The 16,121-nt window shown below is 40.5% G+C and overlaps 1 protein-coding gene across 1 annotated transcript in view; it reads left to right on the plus strand.

Moving 5' to 3' along the window:
• The window catches only part of lrp2b (low density lipoprotein receptor-related protein 2b), a 94,023-nt gene that overhangs the window by 65,892 nt on the left and 12,010 nt on the right, over positions 1-16,121 (plus strand). The window contains exons 58-75 of the mRNA XM_029120088.2: positions 163-359; positions 1,693-1,938; positions 2,217-2,345; positions 2,594-2,713; positions 6,781-6,897; positions 7,280-7,396; positions 7,897-8,034; positions 8,440-8,562; positions 9,115-9,243; positions 10,188-10,319; positions 10,632-10,757; positions 11,246-11,389; positions 11,529-11,694; positions 12,244-12,372; positions 14,157-14,377; positions 15,004-15,186; positions 15,283-15,402; positions 15,819-15,906. Coding sequence (XP_028975921.2) covers positions 163-359; positions 1,693-1,938; positions 2,217-2,345; positions 2,594-2,713; positions 6,781-6,897; positions 7,280-7,396; positions 7,897-8,034; positions 8,440-8,562; positions 9,115-9,243; positions 10,188-10,319; positions 10,632-10,757; positions 11,246-11,389; positions 11,529-11,694; positions 12,244-12,372; positions 14,157-14,377; positions 15,004-15,186; positions 15,283-15,402; positions 15,819-15,906 — 2,625 coding nt within the window. The remainder of the gene's footprint in view (positions 1-162; positions 360-1,692; positions 1,939-2,216; positions 2,346-2,593; positions 2,714-6,780; positions 6,898-7,279; positions 7,397-7,896; positions 8,035-8,439; positions 8,563-9,114; positions 9,244-10,187; positions 10,320-10,631; positions 10,758-11,245; positions 11,390-11,528; positions 11,695-12,243; positions 12,373-14,156; positions 14,378-15,003; positions 15,187-15,282; positions 15,403-15,818; positions 15,907-16,121) is intronic.

Raw genomic sequence — 16,121 nt, forward strand, 5'->3', positions numbered from 1 at the left:
ATACAACCTTGCAGTAGAGACAAGCTGTACTGAACTTGCCTGAAAGGAACAATGTGAAGACAGTGTTAATGAAAATTTGGAGCCATGCCCCCTCTCTTTGTCCCTATTTCGCTCACTCCATCCTTTTCTTTTCCCCTACCTCACTGTCTCCTAACCTGACAGGTGTATATCCATCTGGTGGAAGTGCGATGGCCAGTCCGACTGTGGTGACGGATCGGACGAGCCGCTCACATGCCCGCCTCGCTACTGTTCCATTGGCCAGTTCCAGTGCCAGGACGGGAACTGTACACATCCTGCCTACCTGTGTGACAAACACTCAGACTGCCCCGACGGTTCTGATGAGGACGCCGCCCTCTGCAGTAGGAAAATCCTCCGTTATCATACTACTTTTTTGTAGATCAGCAGACAAGGGCTGAACTCCGTTTGCATAGTGGACAAGCCCTAAGCACTCACCCTAGCCACGTTCCCTCAGGAATCCTTATCCAGACCAGATGCACTTTTGAATGCCGATTTAAATGCTGGACCAGTTTACAAAAACTGCCCTTTTGGCTCTTGATTTAGCTTCAGGGGATGACTGAACGTCTTTGCAATTTTGCTCACTTGCAGGGTTGATATCGCCCTACATTTCATGCAAACCATAGTCTCTTGTTTAACACCAGTGTCGAATTTAATCAACATGAATAAATAGCTCCGGAAAAAATTAAGAGACCACCGCAACTTTTTCTTTCCTTTCCAAAAAAGTTGAAAAGGAAAGTTTTGAGTGAGAAACAGAAGCATTCAATTTGCTGTGGTCTCTTAATTTTAACCCTTCTGTTCCTCACTCAAAACCTCCCTTTTTGACTTTTTTTGGAAAGGTATACATTTTTTCTGTAGCTGTATATTATGTATCCACCTAAAGACTCATTGGTCAGACTCCTCATGAGGTGCGTTGTTAGTTAGTAAACTCTGAAGTGAGTATCAATGAGTTTTTCCTCCTAGTATACATCTGCAGTTCATGGTTTCAGGTTAATGTTTCAAATATTTGCCAGAGTGCCAGAGATATTCCCATTTCAAGTTCTCAATGGTCCGTGTATCAATTAGCATCAACAGTTATTCTCCTTGTACTCACTTTAGACACACAATACTATCCTTCCCACCCTAAACCTACTTGGACTAGCTAATACTATTCCGGTCTTGTTCAGAAAGGGAAGACGAAGAGGAGATAATTAGAGGCAGGATTCTACAGTTCCCCTTAAAATTTACTTTTAATGTTCAAAGTTACTTTCAGGGTACAAAAACACCTTTTCATAATTCAAAATTCTATATGGCTTATATTCTTGATTTACAGTTTTGACAATCTCCATTGAGACCACACAATATTATATATAGCGTTGCTAATATATGCAGCACTATAATTAAAATAATGAATATGTTTCCAGAAAATAGAAAAACGTAATGTTATTTTATTTATAATTTCTAGACAGTACAAGTGAATATTTTTCAGGCTAGAAAAATATTCAGATCACAGGACACCTATTTACAACCCCTGTGCAAAAGTAGTAAGAAGGCATTAAAATATGTTTCTGTATCTAACTTTCTTGAAATGTGATCACAAACAAACATCTAATCAAAAAAGGCCCTTTCTAATTTCTAGCATAAAACTTTTCGAATCAAACAGAATAACCCAAACACCATCTACCTCCCATCTACTAGGTGACCACAGGTGTGCTGAGAATGAGTTCCAGTGTAAAAACAAACAATGCATTCCTGTGTCCTGGCACTGTGACGGCTTCAGCGACTGCACTGATGGGACTGATGAAGACATGGAGGCCTGTGCCCAGAAGACGTGCCGACCAGGACAGTTCACTTGTGCCAACGGACACTGTATCCAGCCCCAATACGTGTGTGATGTTGACAATGACTGTGGAGACTGGTCAGATGAGCCGCATTGGATCTGTGGTGAGTTTGCTATATTTGTCCAGTATTTGTCCATTGTTGATGCAAATTTGGAGTCTGTGCTTTTCTTTTAAGAGTCAATGCAATTTATATCAAATTCAGTTCATTTGGGGCTTTAAATTATGTACTAAGATTTTTGTTTTTGGAAATTATTAAAAGTAATTGTACTTTTGAAGGGATTGCCCAAGAGCACGTTTTTATGGGCAGAAATAAAAAAAAATGTGATTGAAAATGTACTCACTTTATTTCTAACTACTTCCTCTGTCTCTTCCTTTCTACAGTTGGGCCAGAACATAAGTGCGATGAGCTTACAGAGTTCTCCTGTATTTCTGACTACCGCTGTATCCCAGCCTGGGCTGTTTGTGACGGCACCAATGACTGCATTGACAGCAGCGACGAGCGGAATTGTGGTACGTTCTGATAAGGTTTACATTGTCCGAACATGACTGTAGACCACGTTTGTATAGTAGGCTGACGATAATATTTCCATAAACTCCAGGTTCGGACAAACAGTAAAGAGCTTGAGCAGCTCAGCTTTGGTTGACCTAAGTAGTCTGAATCCTCATAAACTACTGATAATAAAATAACTTAAAATAAAAACTAGACAAGTTTAATCTTTTTTTACCCCTTACTAATCCCTTCCTGACCCATTTAACAGAGGCGTTGACCTGTGACCCACTGGGAGACTTCCGCTGTGACAACCACCTCTGTGTGCCCATCCGCTGGAAGTGTGACGGCAGCAATGACTGTGGAGATGGCTCTGATGAGAGGAACTGCGGTAAGTGGGTCATCAACAATAGTCTTGTTAAACCATGACTTTGTAACCCCCAAATTAGGTTCTCCACAACAGTCTACTATAACTCTTCCACACATTTTTGCTGGACCGTGTAATTGGCGCCGGCCAAGAACAGCGAATGTCTTTGAGTGAGTGAGTGAGCGACTGAGCGAGCGTGCCACCGAGCCACCGACCGGCCCTTGTTAAATAGCGTGGTGGTTAGAGATGCGGACCTGTAGTAAATAGGTCCCGCTTTTGAATCTCGTCACAGTCCTAGCAAATTTTGCATTAGGATTCGTTCCGGATAGACAAAAACTTTGCTGGCTCTTCACGGTTATGTTGCAACTACTTTGTTGGCTACAACCTTCAGTAGTTACGTTATAGTAAGCCTAAAATAAAACTGTTTGTATTGTGACTATTTCTGGTGGATTTTCAAAGTGCGCATCAAAGTGCATGATTTTTTGGGTTACGCTAGATAAAATCACTTGGGCAGTAAAAGAGTAGGAGTTTCCATGATTTGCTCGTCTTTTCACTTGACGAGAAAGTCTGTTATCGTCACCTACACTCACCTAAAGGATTATTAGGAACACCTGTTCAATTTCTCATTAATGCAATTATCTAATTAACCAATCACATGGCAGTTGCTTCAATGCATTTAGGGATGTGGTCCTGGTTAAGACAATCTCCTGAACTCCAAACTGAATGTCAGAATGGGAAAGGTGATTTAAGCAATTTTGAGCGTGGCATGGTTGTTAGTGCCAGACGGGCCGGTCTGAGTATTTCACAATCTGCTCAGTTACTGGGATTTTCACACACAACCATTTCTAGGGTTTACAAAGAATGGTGTAAAAAGGGAAAAACATCCAGTATGCAGCAGTCCTGTGGGCGAAAATGCCTTGTTGATGCTAGAGGTCAGAGGAGAATGGGCCGACTGATTCAAGCTGATAGAAGAGCAACTTTGACTGAAATAACCACTCGTTACAACCGAGGTATGCAGCAAAGCATTTGTGAAGCCACAACACGCACAACCTTGAGGCGGATGGGCTACAACAGCAGAAGACCCCACCGGGTACCACTCATCTCCACTACAAATAGGAAAAAGAGGCTACAATTTGCATGAGCTCACCAAAATTGGACAGTTGAAGACTGGAAGAATGTTGCCTGGTCTGATGAGTCTCGATTTCTGTTGAGACATTCAGATGGTAGAGTCAGAATTTGGCGTAAACAGAATGAGAACATGGATCCATCATGCCTTGTTACCACTGTGCAGGCTGGTGGTGGTGGTGTAATGGTGTGGGGGATGTTTTCTTGGCACACTTTAGGCCCCTTAGTGCCAATTGGGCATCGTTTAAATGCCACAGCCTACCTGAGCATTGTTTCTGACCATGTCCATCCCCCCACAGTCACCAGATCTCAACCCAATAGAGCATCTTTGGGATGTGGTGGAATGGGAGCTTCGTGCCCTGGATGTGCATCCCACAAATCTCCATCAACTGCAAGATGCTATCCTATCAATATGGGCCAACATTTCTAAAGAATGCTTTCAGCACCTTGTTGAATCAATGCCACGTAGAATTAAGGCAGTTCTGAAGGCGAAAGGGGGTCATCACAGTATTAGTATGGTGTTCCTAATAATCCTTTATGTGAGTGTATATTGTATCAATGTCATTCACGAATGAAAGAAAAAGAAAAAATGTTGTGCCATGAAATGAAATAGCTTTGGCTGTATTTAGTTCATATTCAGTCTTGCTAGCAATTGCTCAAATATTATGACTATTCCAAGTAGTAAATTAGTAGATACTAGTAGGCCTATTACTGGTTAATAAGCTGTTAAAATGGCCAGTGGCTATAGCCGTACATTTCATAGATGCTATTTGTGGTGGAAATAAACATAATAAGAACTGTTAGTCAGTTCAGCACAATGCTTGATGGTGTCTAGCAAAATATTTAAACCTGGCGTGATGTTAATGCGTGACATAATGTTTTAATGTTGAGATACTGTACAGACACTGGGCAAGTGTATAGCGCCATTGTGTAGTGGTTAAAGACACAGTGCATTTAGATTAGACTAGATTCAACTTTACTGTCATTGAACAGTACAAGTACAGTACAATGACATGTAGTTAGTTTAGAAAACAAATAGAGTGCAGAAACATTTGAAGAATATGTACAAACCCGATTCCAAAAAAGTTGGGACACTGTACAAATTGTGAGTAAAAAAGGAATGGAATAATTTACAAATCTCATAAACTTATATTTAATTCACAATGGAATATAGATAACATATCGAATGTTGAAAGTGAGACATTTTGTAATGTCATGCCAAATATTGGCTCATTTTGGATTTCATGAGAGCTACACATTCCAAAAACGTTGGGACAGGTAGCAATAAGAGGCCGGAAAAGTTAAATGTACAGATAAGGAACAGCTGGAGGACCAATTTGCAACTTATTATGTCAATTGGCAACATGATTGGGTATAAAAAGAGCCTCTCAGAGTGGCAGTGTCTCGCAAAGAATAGTGGAGCAATATCAGAAAGGAGTTTCTCCAAGAAAAATTGCAAAGAGTTTGAAGTTATCATCATCTACAGTGCATAATATCATCCAAAGATTCAGAGAATCTGGAACAATTTCTGTGCGTAAGGGTCATGGCCGGAAAACCATAATGGATGCCCGTGATCTTCGGGCCCTCAGACGGCACTGCATCACATACAGGAATGATACTGGAATGGAAATCACAACATGGGCTCAGGAATACTTCCAGAAAACACTGTCGGTGAACACAATCCACCGTGCTATTCGCCGTTGCCAGCTAAAACTCTATAGGTCAAAAAAGAAGCTTTCTCTGGGCCAAGGATCATTTAAAATGGACTGTGGCAAAGTGGAAAAGTGTTCTGTGGTCAGACAAATCAAAATTTGAAGTTTATTTTGGAAAACTGGGACGCCATGTCATCTGGACTAAAGTTGTTATCAGCGCTCAGTTCAGAAGCCTGCATCTCTGATGGTATGGGGTTGCATGAGTGCATGTGGCATGGGCAGCCTACACATCTGGAAAGGCACCATGCTGACAGTTATATCCAAGTTCTAGAAACAACATATGCTCCCATCCAGACGTCGTCTCTTTCAGGGAAGACCTTGCATTTTCCAACATGACAATGCCAGACCACATACTGCATCAATTACAATGTCATGGCTGCATAGAAGAAGGATCCTAGGACTGAAATGGCCAGCCTGCAGTCCAGATCTTTCACCCATAGAAAACATTTGGCGCATCATAAAGAGGAAGGTGCGACAAAGAAGACCTAAGACAGTTGAGCAACTAGAAGCCTGTATTAGACAAGAATGGGACAACATTCCTATTCATAAACTTGAGCAACTTGTCTCCTCAGTCCCCAGACGTTTGCAGTCTGTTATAAAAAGAAGAGGGGATGCCACACAGTGGTAAACATGGCCTTGTCCCAACTTTTTTGAGATGTGTTGATGCCATGAAATTTAAAATCAAATTATTTGTCCCTTAAAGTGATACATTTTCTCAGTTTAAACATTTGATATATCATCTATGTTGTATTCTGAATAAAATATAGAAATTTGAAACTTCCACATCATTGCATTCTGTTTTTATTCACAATTGTACAGTGTCCCAACTTTTTGGAATCGGGTTTGTATATACAAGTGGAATGAATAAGTGTGCCATTAATGCAAAGCATTACACATGGCAATCATAAATGTGCAGTGGAAAATTCACAAATTAATTTGCAATGGAGGCAAATTGAAGGAGTAGGGTAGCATGTGCAACTGAAATGCAGGGATAGCAGCAATGAGGTTCCCAAGGTAGACGTGTGTGTAACCCTGCGAGGGCAGGGTTAAGGTGCACGTCGGCCAGTGCAAATGAAATACAGGAATAGCAGCAATGACACGTGAGCTGAAAAATCTATCGCAAATGTAACACTTTTAATTGCAGGCCAGCTGAACTAGGCTTGTCTGGTTCCTTTTCTGGTTTAAAGAGTTTGTATGTCTGTCTGTGTGTTGTGTGTCGGTGCGTTTGTCTATGTTTTGTGTGTCTGGTCACAGTGCCCAGGCCGTGTTCGGAGAGTGAGTATCGATGTGACAACCAGCAGTGCATACCAGGAAAATGGGTGTGTGACCATGACAACAATTGTGGAGACAACTCGGACGAGCGCGACTGTGGTAAGATGAACCTATATCTCTTCCTCATCTAATTATTACCCTTCTCCCCCCTGTGTTATTTGACTATATATACTGTATCTTTCTGAACACTCAAGTTTGTAATTGTTTTCAGGACACATATTTTCCTCAATTTCTAAACCTCTAATAACCAATCCTTTTTTTCTACACCTAACCTTAACCTTACCACATAACTGCAACCCTAACCATAAACCTTACCTTTCTATTTTTAAAAGCCTACAAGAGCATTTTGAAAAGTCAGGACTTTTCGCTGTTAATTTTGTTATGTACTGTAACATCAGAATGTTTTCTGTGAATAGTGGTTCTGAAAGGTACTTGAACCCACACTCTTTCACCTAGTCAACACCCTTCCTCTTATTCATAGAGTTGCAGACGTGTCTTCCTGGGTATTTCCAGTGCTTGTCAGGGCACTGCATTCCCGCTGCTCTGAAATGTGATGGACGACCAGACTGCCTGGACATCTCTGACGAGAGCTCCTGTCGTAAGTCTCTGCTAGAGAAACTGTAGCAGTTAGTTAGCCATTTGGCTTAAACAATTCTTGTCTTTTTGGTGCTGCAATGCTAGCCTTTTTCCCATTACACTTCACAAATGCTAGCCATTTAACTGAACCATTTCTAGACATTTTGCTGGAGTCATGCTACTGTATTTATCTTGCAACACCAGTACTAACCATTGTACAGCTCCAATGCTAGCCATTTTGCTACTACAACAAATGCTAGCCATTTCACTACCTAAATGCTAGTAATTTTAGTATTTCAGAACTGCTATTAAAATGAGTCATGCTACACCAATGCTAACATTTTAACCACATCAGTGGTTGCCATTTCGCTAAACAAATATACTGTAAATCACCAATCTCAGCCATTTTACTACACAAATGCTAGTCAATTCTCAACACAAATGCTAGCCATTATGCAACACCAGTTCTTGTGTATGCACATTCTGTACATGACTAATTTCCTACTTTTTGCCACACCATAGCAACTCGTTACCCAGGGGGCCGCTGGTGCCCAAACAATCAGTTTCAGTGTGCAAACAAGCTGTGTGTGCAGCAGAACTATGTGTGTGATGGCGAAAACGACTGTGGGGACCGTTCCGATGAGGAGCTCCGCTTATGTTGTAAGACTCAAGGAGTGTACACACAAGTGGTCACAAACACACACACACACACACACAAAATGAATGCTTCAGCTCTAACCTTGTCTGGATAAAGTAGGCTAACTCTTTATTCAGGCTAGGAACACTTTATACTGCATGTGTCTGAGCCGTGAGTTGGGACCAATCAAATCAGTTCTACTCACTCAAAGAGCAAACATTCCATTAATTGTCTAGGCATTTATTGATTGAGACTTATTGAATATTGTATTTGTTCATTGTTATTATGAAATATTAATATTGCTTGATATCATGGATAGATCTAGTAGGCATCAAAGTATATCGCTCAGGGTCATCAAAATAGCCAACATCATCTTAAGTGTCTGTCAAATTACTTGATTCCAATTACCTCTTGTTGTTGTTTGCCAGTCAACATCTCGTGCGAGATGCCATCAAGGTTCCGCTGTGCTAACGGCTACTGCATCTACTCCGGAAACCTGTGTAACCAGAAGGACGACTGTGGAGATGGAAGTGACGAAATGCCGGATGTCTGTAAGCAGCATAAATTTAGTAGGGTTTAGGTTTCAATTATGTTGACCCAAATCAATATGTTGTGGATGGTAGGTTTGGTGAATACAATCAGCAACCTTTAGTGAGGTGTACACTTAGTTAATGCAACCCTAATGCAACATTGTGGGGGTTGTCTTGGTTCAACTGTACAGCTCCGTGGTGTGGTGCTTAATGACAAAGCCTTTCATGCGGGCAACCTGGGTTCAAATCTCAAGATGGCAAATTTTTTTATTGCGGGCCGGCTGAGTTGGCTTGCCTGGTTTCTTGTTATAAATGTACATTATTATTACATATACGACATTAAAGGCAATACTTTTTTGGCAGTTGTACAAACAAGCTTAAAAACTATTCTGGCCAATACCTCTTTGGAGGAGATTACAGAAATTACTGCTTTTTAGTTGTTAAGTGGGAATGAGTAAAACCGGATAGAAAAAGTATACTGAATATACTGTGTTTGTGCATGCGTGCAAGACTGTGTGTATGGTTGCTGGTAGGTTTTTCATGAATGCTTTTTGTGTATGCGTTTTCTTGCAGGCCGAGACCCCACCCTGGCTCCTTGCACACCCCAAGAGTTCAAATGTGTCAACGGACAGTGTGTGGCTCAGCCTGATGTCTGCGACCACATTGACAACTGTGGAGACCTCACTGACGAGATTGGCTGTAGTGAGTCTAACAACCCCCCTATTCCCAATGTATTATACAGTGCCTTGCAAAAGTATTGAGGCCCCTGACCAATTTTCTTATATTACTGAATTTTAAATGGTAGTGTCTTTTTCAAACACCCTGAAACTGAAAATATATTATTTTTAAGTGATTTTATATTGGTAAATATTTGTGTAAAAAAATAAATAAAGGAATGTGTTGCAACCCGCACCACAATATTGCAGTAGATTCCCAATGGGATTGAGATCTGGACTTGACTGGGCCACTGTAGGATATTTGTCTTTTTGTTCTTGAGCCACTCCAATGCTCCTTTGGTCTTATACTTCAAATCATTGTCGTGCTGAATTTCCTTCAAAACACAAGTGTTTTAGAGGACTGAAGCAGGTTCGCTTACAGTATTTCCCTGTGGTTTGCTCCATCTATTGTTCCTTTAATTTTAAGATACTAAGTTCCTGCTGATGAGAAGCATCCCCACACCATGATGCTGTCTCCACCATTCTTAACTGTGGGGATGATGTCTTAAAGCAAGCATAATGCTTTTGAGATTGGCCAAAATGTTACATTTTGGTCTTTTATGACAATTTTTCCCAAATCGCTAATGTTTTTTGGCAAACCAGACATAATTCAAATGGTATTTTTTGAATAACATCTTTCTCACCACCCTACCATACAGGCCAGTGTTTTGTAGAGCCATTGATGTGGTTATCAAAGTTCTTTACAACAAAATGTACCCTTTTGAATTCAGTAATAAGAAAAATAATATGTGCATGGAATGATTGATGGGCCTAAAGGATTAAGAACATTATTTCTGCTTTCATACACAGTAACAAATGTCCATGTCAAATTACTGTATTGTTATATTACTGTCTATTAAGTATTATGGTATAATTATAAAAATATTATTTAGACAGATGAAGTAAGTGAAGAATTGTGCCCTTGTCCAGATGTTGGTCATAACCGCAACTGTGAGGAGAAACTTTGTCAGCACGTGTGTACTAACCTGAATGGGACCGGCTTCATCTGCTCCTGTAGACCTGGATACAAAGTTGACCCGGACAGCACCTTTAAGTGCATAGGTACAAAGCATCACAGTTAACAATGCAATTTACAAGCCTGATCCAGTTCTGAAAGGAAATACAGTCAAATCTTGTTTGTTGTAAAAAAAAAACAGCTTTAGTGTACTCCTCTCTGAGGTTATTCATTTTACATTTTTTGTATAAAGTTTTCCTTAGAAAATAAGTGGAAGTGGATCTGTCAGTTAATACATTTGTGGATTAAATATGGATTGGCCAACTAATTTGCTAACATCCACCCACCCAACCGTGACCTTGCGACAGTAATATCATTAACAAGCATATATCGTTTCCATGGGCATTATCTTTTCCTAGACATCAATGAGTGTGAGGGACACGGGACTTGCCCACAGATCTGCAAGAACACTAAGGGAGGATACGAGTGTGTGTGTGCCCCAGGGTACCGAAAAGTGGGTAATGGCAACGAATGTGAAGCGGAGGGTAAGTACATACCTCTACCATAGTTATGCTAATGCTATGTAACTGAAGACCATTTCACTAATAAACTGTTTGTGGAATGAACAGTTTGTTGGTTTCATCTTATGTTAGTATGCTGTAAGTCTTTGAATTCAGCTGTTGATATAATCTCTGTAATATTATTGTACTATTATTTTTGTACTATTAGACAAACAATGGAATGTCTCATTTTCATTCTCTCTGACACATTAAGTCCAGCCATCTTGGATTCTCCACCATCTTGGATATTTGATAAGATTTTTGATAATGTAAAACTTTGTTGACTTTGTATAATGATTCCATTAAACTGAGTCTTTCAGCTTACTCATAAGCCACACAGTTCATTGTTGAATAAAGCTTTGTTTACAATAGCTATTAATTTGTTCAAGTTTCTGGAGACCCTTTTACTGATGTTTTTCTGTAAACCTTTTCCTACTTTACCGCTCAAACTTACCTGAAGCTGATTATTCCAGGTGCCGGGCCTCTCCTTTTGCTCCCAGAGAATATCCGTATCCAGAAGTTCAACTTGCAGACGGAGACCTTTCATGACTTCCTGGTGGAACAGGAGCACATCATTGCTTTGGACTATGACTGGGACCATAACAACACCGGACTCAGTACGCCATACAGACAATTTAGCTGCTTCCTGTGACACAGACAGAAATAAACACATTTGGCCATTGTCAGACCAAACTCTCTCTTTGGTCAGTGTGCTCTGCTCAAAGAAAGCTGACTAAATTGTCCTGTCCTTCTCAGGTATGGTGTATTTCACGGTGGCCGCGAAGGACGACGCTGCCGCCGGTATCAAGAGGGCATATATACCGACAGTGGATGATAACAGCAACAACATAGCCACCGCCGTGGACCTAGGCATCAAATACGTGACCTCACCAGACGGGATTGCTGTTGACTGGGTTGGCAGGTAGGATGGCGTGGTTGCATTTCTGAATTATTTTGTTGTTTGGCTCTACTTGTAATAAAGGACTATGCACACTTTCATCCTGTTATTTTTTGTTTTCCTTTAAACTACGTTTGAATTATTATTACATTTATAAACGTGCCATACAATCTATTTGCTGAAATAATGATCAATGATATTGTCATGGAGGTGGTATCTATAGTCCCAATATAGTAACTACAATAATGTTCATGTACATTTAACTTGTGAGACCCTTCCACATTGTAGTAATGTGCAGTTTGTGAGCCTGGCAGCTCATTGCCCCTACCTAGAACTTTTTGTTGCACCTTTACTGAGAAAAGTAGATTAGTTGCTTGAATTCACATTCAGAAATGACAGCATCATACCCTCTATGCTGGATGAGATGTGATTGAGAGGCTTGTAGAATTGTTGACTAGTAGAGAATATTGCATTCTTACTAGTAGAAAACAGCTGTAATGATCAATTTGTAAAAATCAGATCTTCCAATATTAAAGCATCAACATAACCGGTTGTGTTTGTCCATGTGTATAGGAACCTGTATTGGGCCGATTCAACTATCAAGAGGATAGAGGTTGCCATGCTGGACGGGCGCTACAGAAAGCATCTGGTCAAGACAGACATCGGCCACCCCTCAGCTTTGGCTGTCAACCCACGATTGGGGTGAGAGTTTAAAGTTGAATGGCTAGGAAGGTGGATTGTTGAATGATTTCACTTGTGTTGAAAAGCCAGAAAAGGTACCAGGCAAGCCTAGTTCAGCTGGCCTGCGATTAGAAGGGATGAATGTTGTTGTACCTGGCTGGTTTCAATCCACGGTTTTCTATGTGGCAGAATGTGTCTTTAACCATTACGCTATTTAAACAGTGGGTAGTGTTGGGTGTGATAAGTCCATACATTTTGTTTTCGAAAATGAGATATTGTCATTTTTTTAACATGAAGATCTGCGTTATCGAATGGACAAATAGCTTGAGTACATTTTGTTGTTTTCTGATAAAATAGTGTGTCGTCTTTGCCTCATCATCCAAAAGCCCTAGAGAGGCCAAGGCAGAACCCCTTAACGTCAGTTACATTTCTTTGGTTTTGTTCTCGCTGTCCTCCGGAATGCTCAAATTGATGTGAAAAATGTGAAAGTCTGAGATGGGCATTGAACCAAGCTGTGAGAAGTTGGCACCCCACCCAACGCAAAACTTCGGCAAAATAGGCTCAATTGTTTGTGCTTCGTTTGTGCGGTTAACATTTTCGTTTGTGCTGCTATCATTTTATAGATATTAAAGAATACTTTATTGGTCATTCTGAGGTCACTCAGTCTCCAACATCCTCTGAAATCAACAAACATAATATTGTTTTTTTGTGCCGGTTTGTGCCGTAATTTTATTTGTTTGTGCTTCATCTGTGTTTTTAATATTAGAAATTTCATTATTGGCGATGACGTCCCCCAACATGCTCCAAAATTGAGTCAAAATAGGCTCATTCATTTGTGCTTCAAACAAACAAACAACTGGTACTCAGATCAACTCTGTGTGGTCTCCAAATGCAACTTTTACCTCAGCCATTACATTTTTGCTGAAATAATGTAGACAACAGAACATTAATTAAAGTGTACTCTTCTACAAAGATTGCTTTAGATTGTTAACTTATAGCTATACAGTTCCTATAATGAAAATAATAACTCAAATTACTCCATGGCTGATTTGTTTCTTTAATGAAAATAATAACTCCAATTGCTCCATGGCTGATTTGTTTCTTTAGAAAAGAGTAACAGTATAAAAGGGTCACAAAATACAATTATTATTTAAAGAATACGAGATTCAAGGTATTACAGAGTGCATATATATTGTTGTTGCGACTGCTGAAAAGGACAGAGTGGATAAATATTTCTGAGATACAAAAATTGGAATGTCTGACAGGGGAATTGAACCAGGGTCAAAATGTTAATAATGTGCATCAAGGTTGGGGATTTTCCCGCAAAACCACAGGGCCTGTTGGTACTCAATTCAGCTCTGTGTTGTTTCTAAATGTAACATTTTCCCGAGCAATTACATGCTTGCTGAAATAACATGGGCAACAGAATGTTTATTAACAGAAATAAATTGTACTCTTGTACAAAGATTACTGTAGATGATCATCCATACAATAACAGTTGAATATCTAACCACTACGCTATGTGAACTACACAATGCTTTTTAACAATGGGTAGTCAGTCAGTCGGGTACTCACTCACTCACTCACTCTTCTGCGCGTTCCTGGAAAACTGCATGGAAAAAGAAAATGTTAGAACTACAAATGTTCATGTCATTGGAGTAAATGTAGGAAACAGGTTAATGTCCTGCTGTCCAGGAACATTCTCAGCAACAACTTATTGATCCAATTAAAATACGGCATCTGTATAATTTATAAGAATGACAAACATCTCTCTTGTCCTTATCTACTTTACTTTCCTCAACCAGGATGCTGTACTGGGCTGACCGTGGAACTGCAGCCAAGATTGAGTACTCATGGTTGGATGGGCAGCATCGGAATGTCCTGGTTCCAGATGGCCTGGGTTGGCCCACTGGCCTGTCAATCGACTACGCCAACGGTGACCGGGTGTACTGGTCTGATGCCAAGGAGAGTCGTATTGAGTCAGTGTTACCTTCTGGAGAAGATCGTCGGACAGCACTTTACATTGGTGAAGCTTGGGCGCCTACTTCATAGGATTGAAGGATACAAATGGGGCCAAAACTGTCTCAAAGTCTGTAATGTAACAAAATGGGGAAAAGGGAACCGCTCTGAATACTTTTTGAATGCCCTGAATTATAACCATCAATAATAAACTGGTTCCCGAATGTGGTTGAGCGGACTAGGCAGCTGTCTTCAGTGCTTATGTATTGCTTCAGCATGGTTTTTAAACAAACCCACTGCTCTTTGAGCAAAACTCTATCCTCTATCTTGCCCCAAATAATTTTTTTCAATCACAGCAACTCCTAGCAGACTTGGGACAGTTGATGGTGAGAAATGTGCTCACTCAAACAGGAAGTACAGACCATGTTCTTACACTCTGTAGGGAACGCATTATGTGATGCAAATCTAACTAGATTGAGCTCACAGACTCCCAAGACCGCGCATAAGAAGTTGCCAAAGTGCGATGAGGAATTGCAACCATATTTGAATACTGACCCCACAAACACAGTACTGGCCCGTTGCACAGCCCTCTGCTCCCTGGGGCTGGTCTCTGAGGCAGAATCTTTAAGAGATTTGCTAAACCGTTTTTCTTCCTGTCGTTCCTAACCCTCTGGTTTGTATCTGTGGGCCTAGACGTGAGGAAACCTTTCAGCATCAACGTCTTTGAGAATCACATTTACTGGAGCACCCAGGAGAAAGGGGAAGTGTTCCGTCAGGACAAGTTTGGCCGTGGCACTAAAATCAAGCTGCTCACAGCTGGACCCTGGCTTACCCAGATCAGTGTGTACCAGCAGCAGAGATACAACTCCATACGCAGTAAGTAACACTGTGTTTCCTGTTTGACATAAACGAAAACGCAATCTCAGTTTCAGTCACACGTGTTGTTTACAAGTGTATGTGTCTGTGTGTAAGTGAAAAGTCCATGTAAAGGCATCTGCAGTCACCTGTGCCTGCTCAGACCTGGAGGTTACACCTGCGCCTGCCCTGAGGGAACAAACTTTGTCTCTGGCAGTCAAACTGAATGTGATGCAGGTAAAATGGTCGTGGCCTGATGACTGTAATAAATGTCAAATGTGAACTTTTGGCAAAAATAAGGCTGATTTAATGCTTCATTTTTATTTATTTTTGATATTTGGCTACAGATGTTTTGTTTCTTACCGAGCTCTACATCTTCCATCCAAAAATAATGATATAAAAATTCCATCTACAAAATCTGCATGATTGAATTGGCAGCATTACTCTTCTCTGGATACCATAGAGTATATTGCGATTGGGAGTAATTTATCAATCGTATAAATGAACCATCAAAGGTTCACCATCAGTTGGTTTTCAAATTAAATAAAAGGTGCAGTTTGAATTGCTTTAATAAATTGTGCTCCTTATATCGCATTGTGCATTGCTTGGTTTGACCTTGTACATGTCAGGTATTAACCTCTGAACCCTGACAGGTTTTGAACCCCCACCCACCATGCCCCCTCTATGCCAGTGTACAAATGGTGGAACATGCTACTTTGACGACAGCAAGGCTCTGTGCATGTAGGTTGACTTTCACATTAACTTCTATTAGTGCTATTATAATTGCTGCACACTGATTACATTTTGCCATGGTGTCCATATTAGGACAGTCACACCTACATGGAAGTAATTCCTAACTCAAATGGACTAAAATGAGGCGTGGCAACAGACTACCATTATTTAAAAAAAGAATGTTCCTTTATTTTACCATGTTAGTTGACTTAGAAGACATTCTC

Source organism: Esox lucius, chromosome 5, assembly GCF_011004845.1.
Source record: "Esox lucius isolate fEsoLuc1 chromosome 5, fEsoLuc1.pri, whole genome shotgun sequence".
NCBI lineage: Eukaryota > Metazoa > Chordata > Actinopteri > Esociformes > Esocidae > Esox > Esox lucius.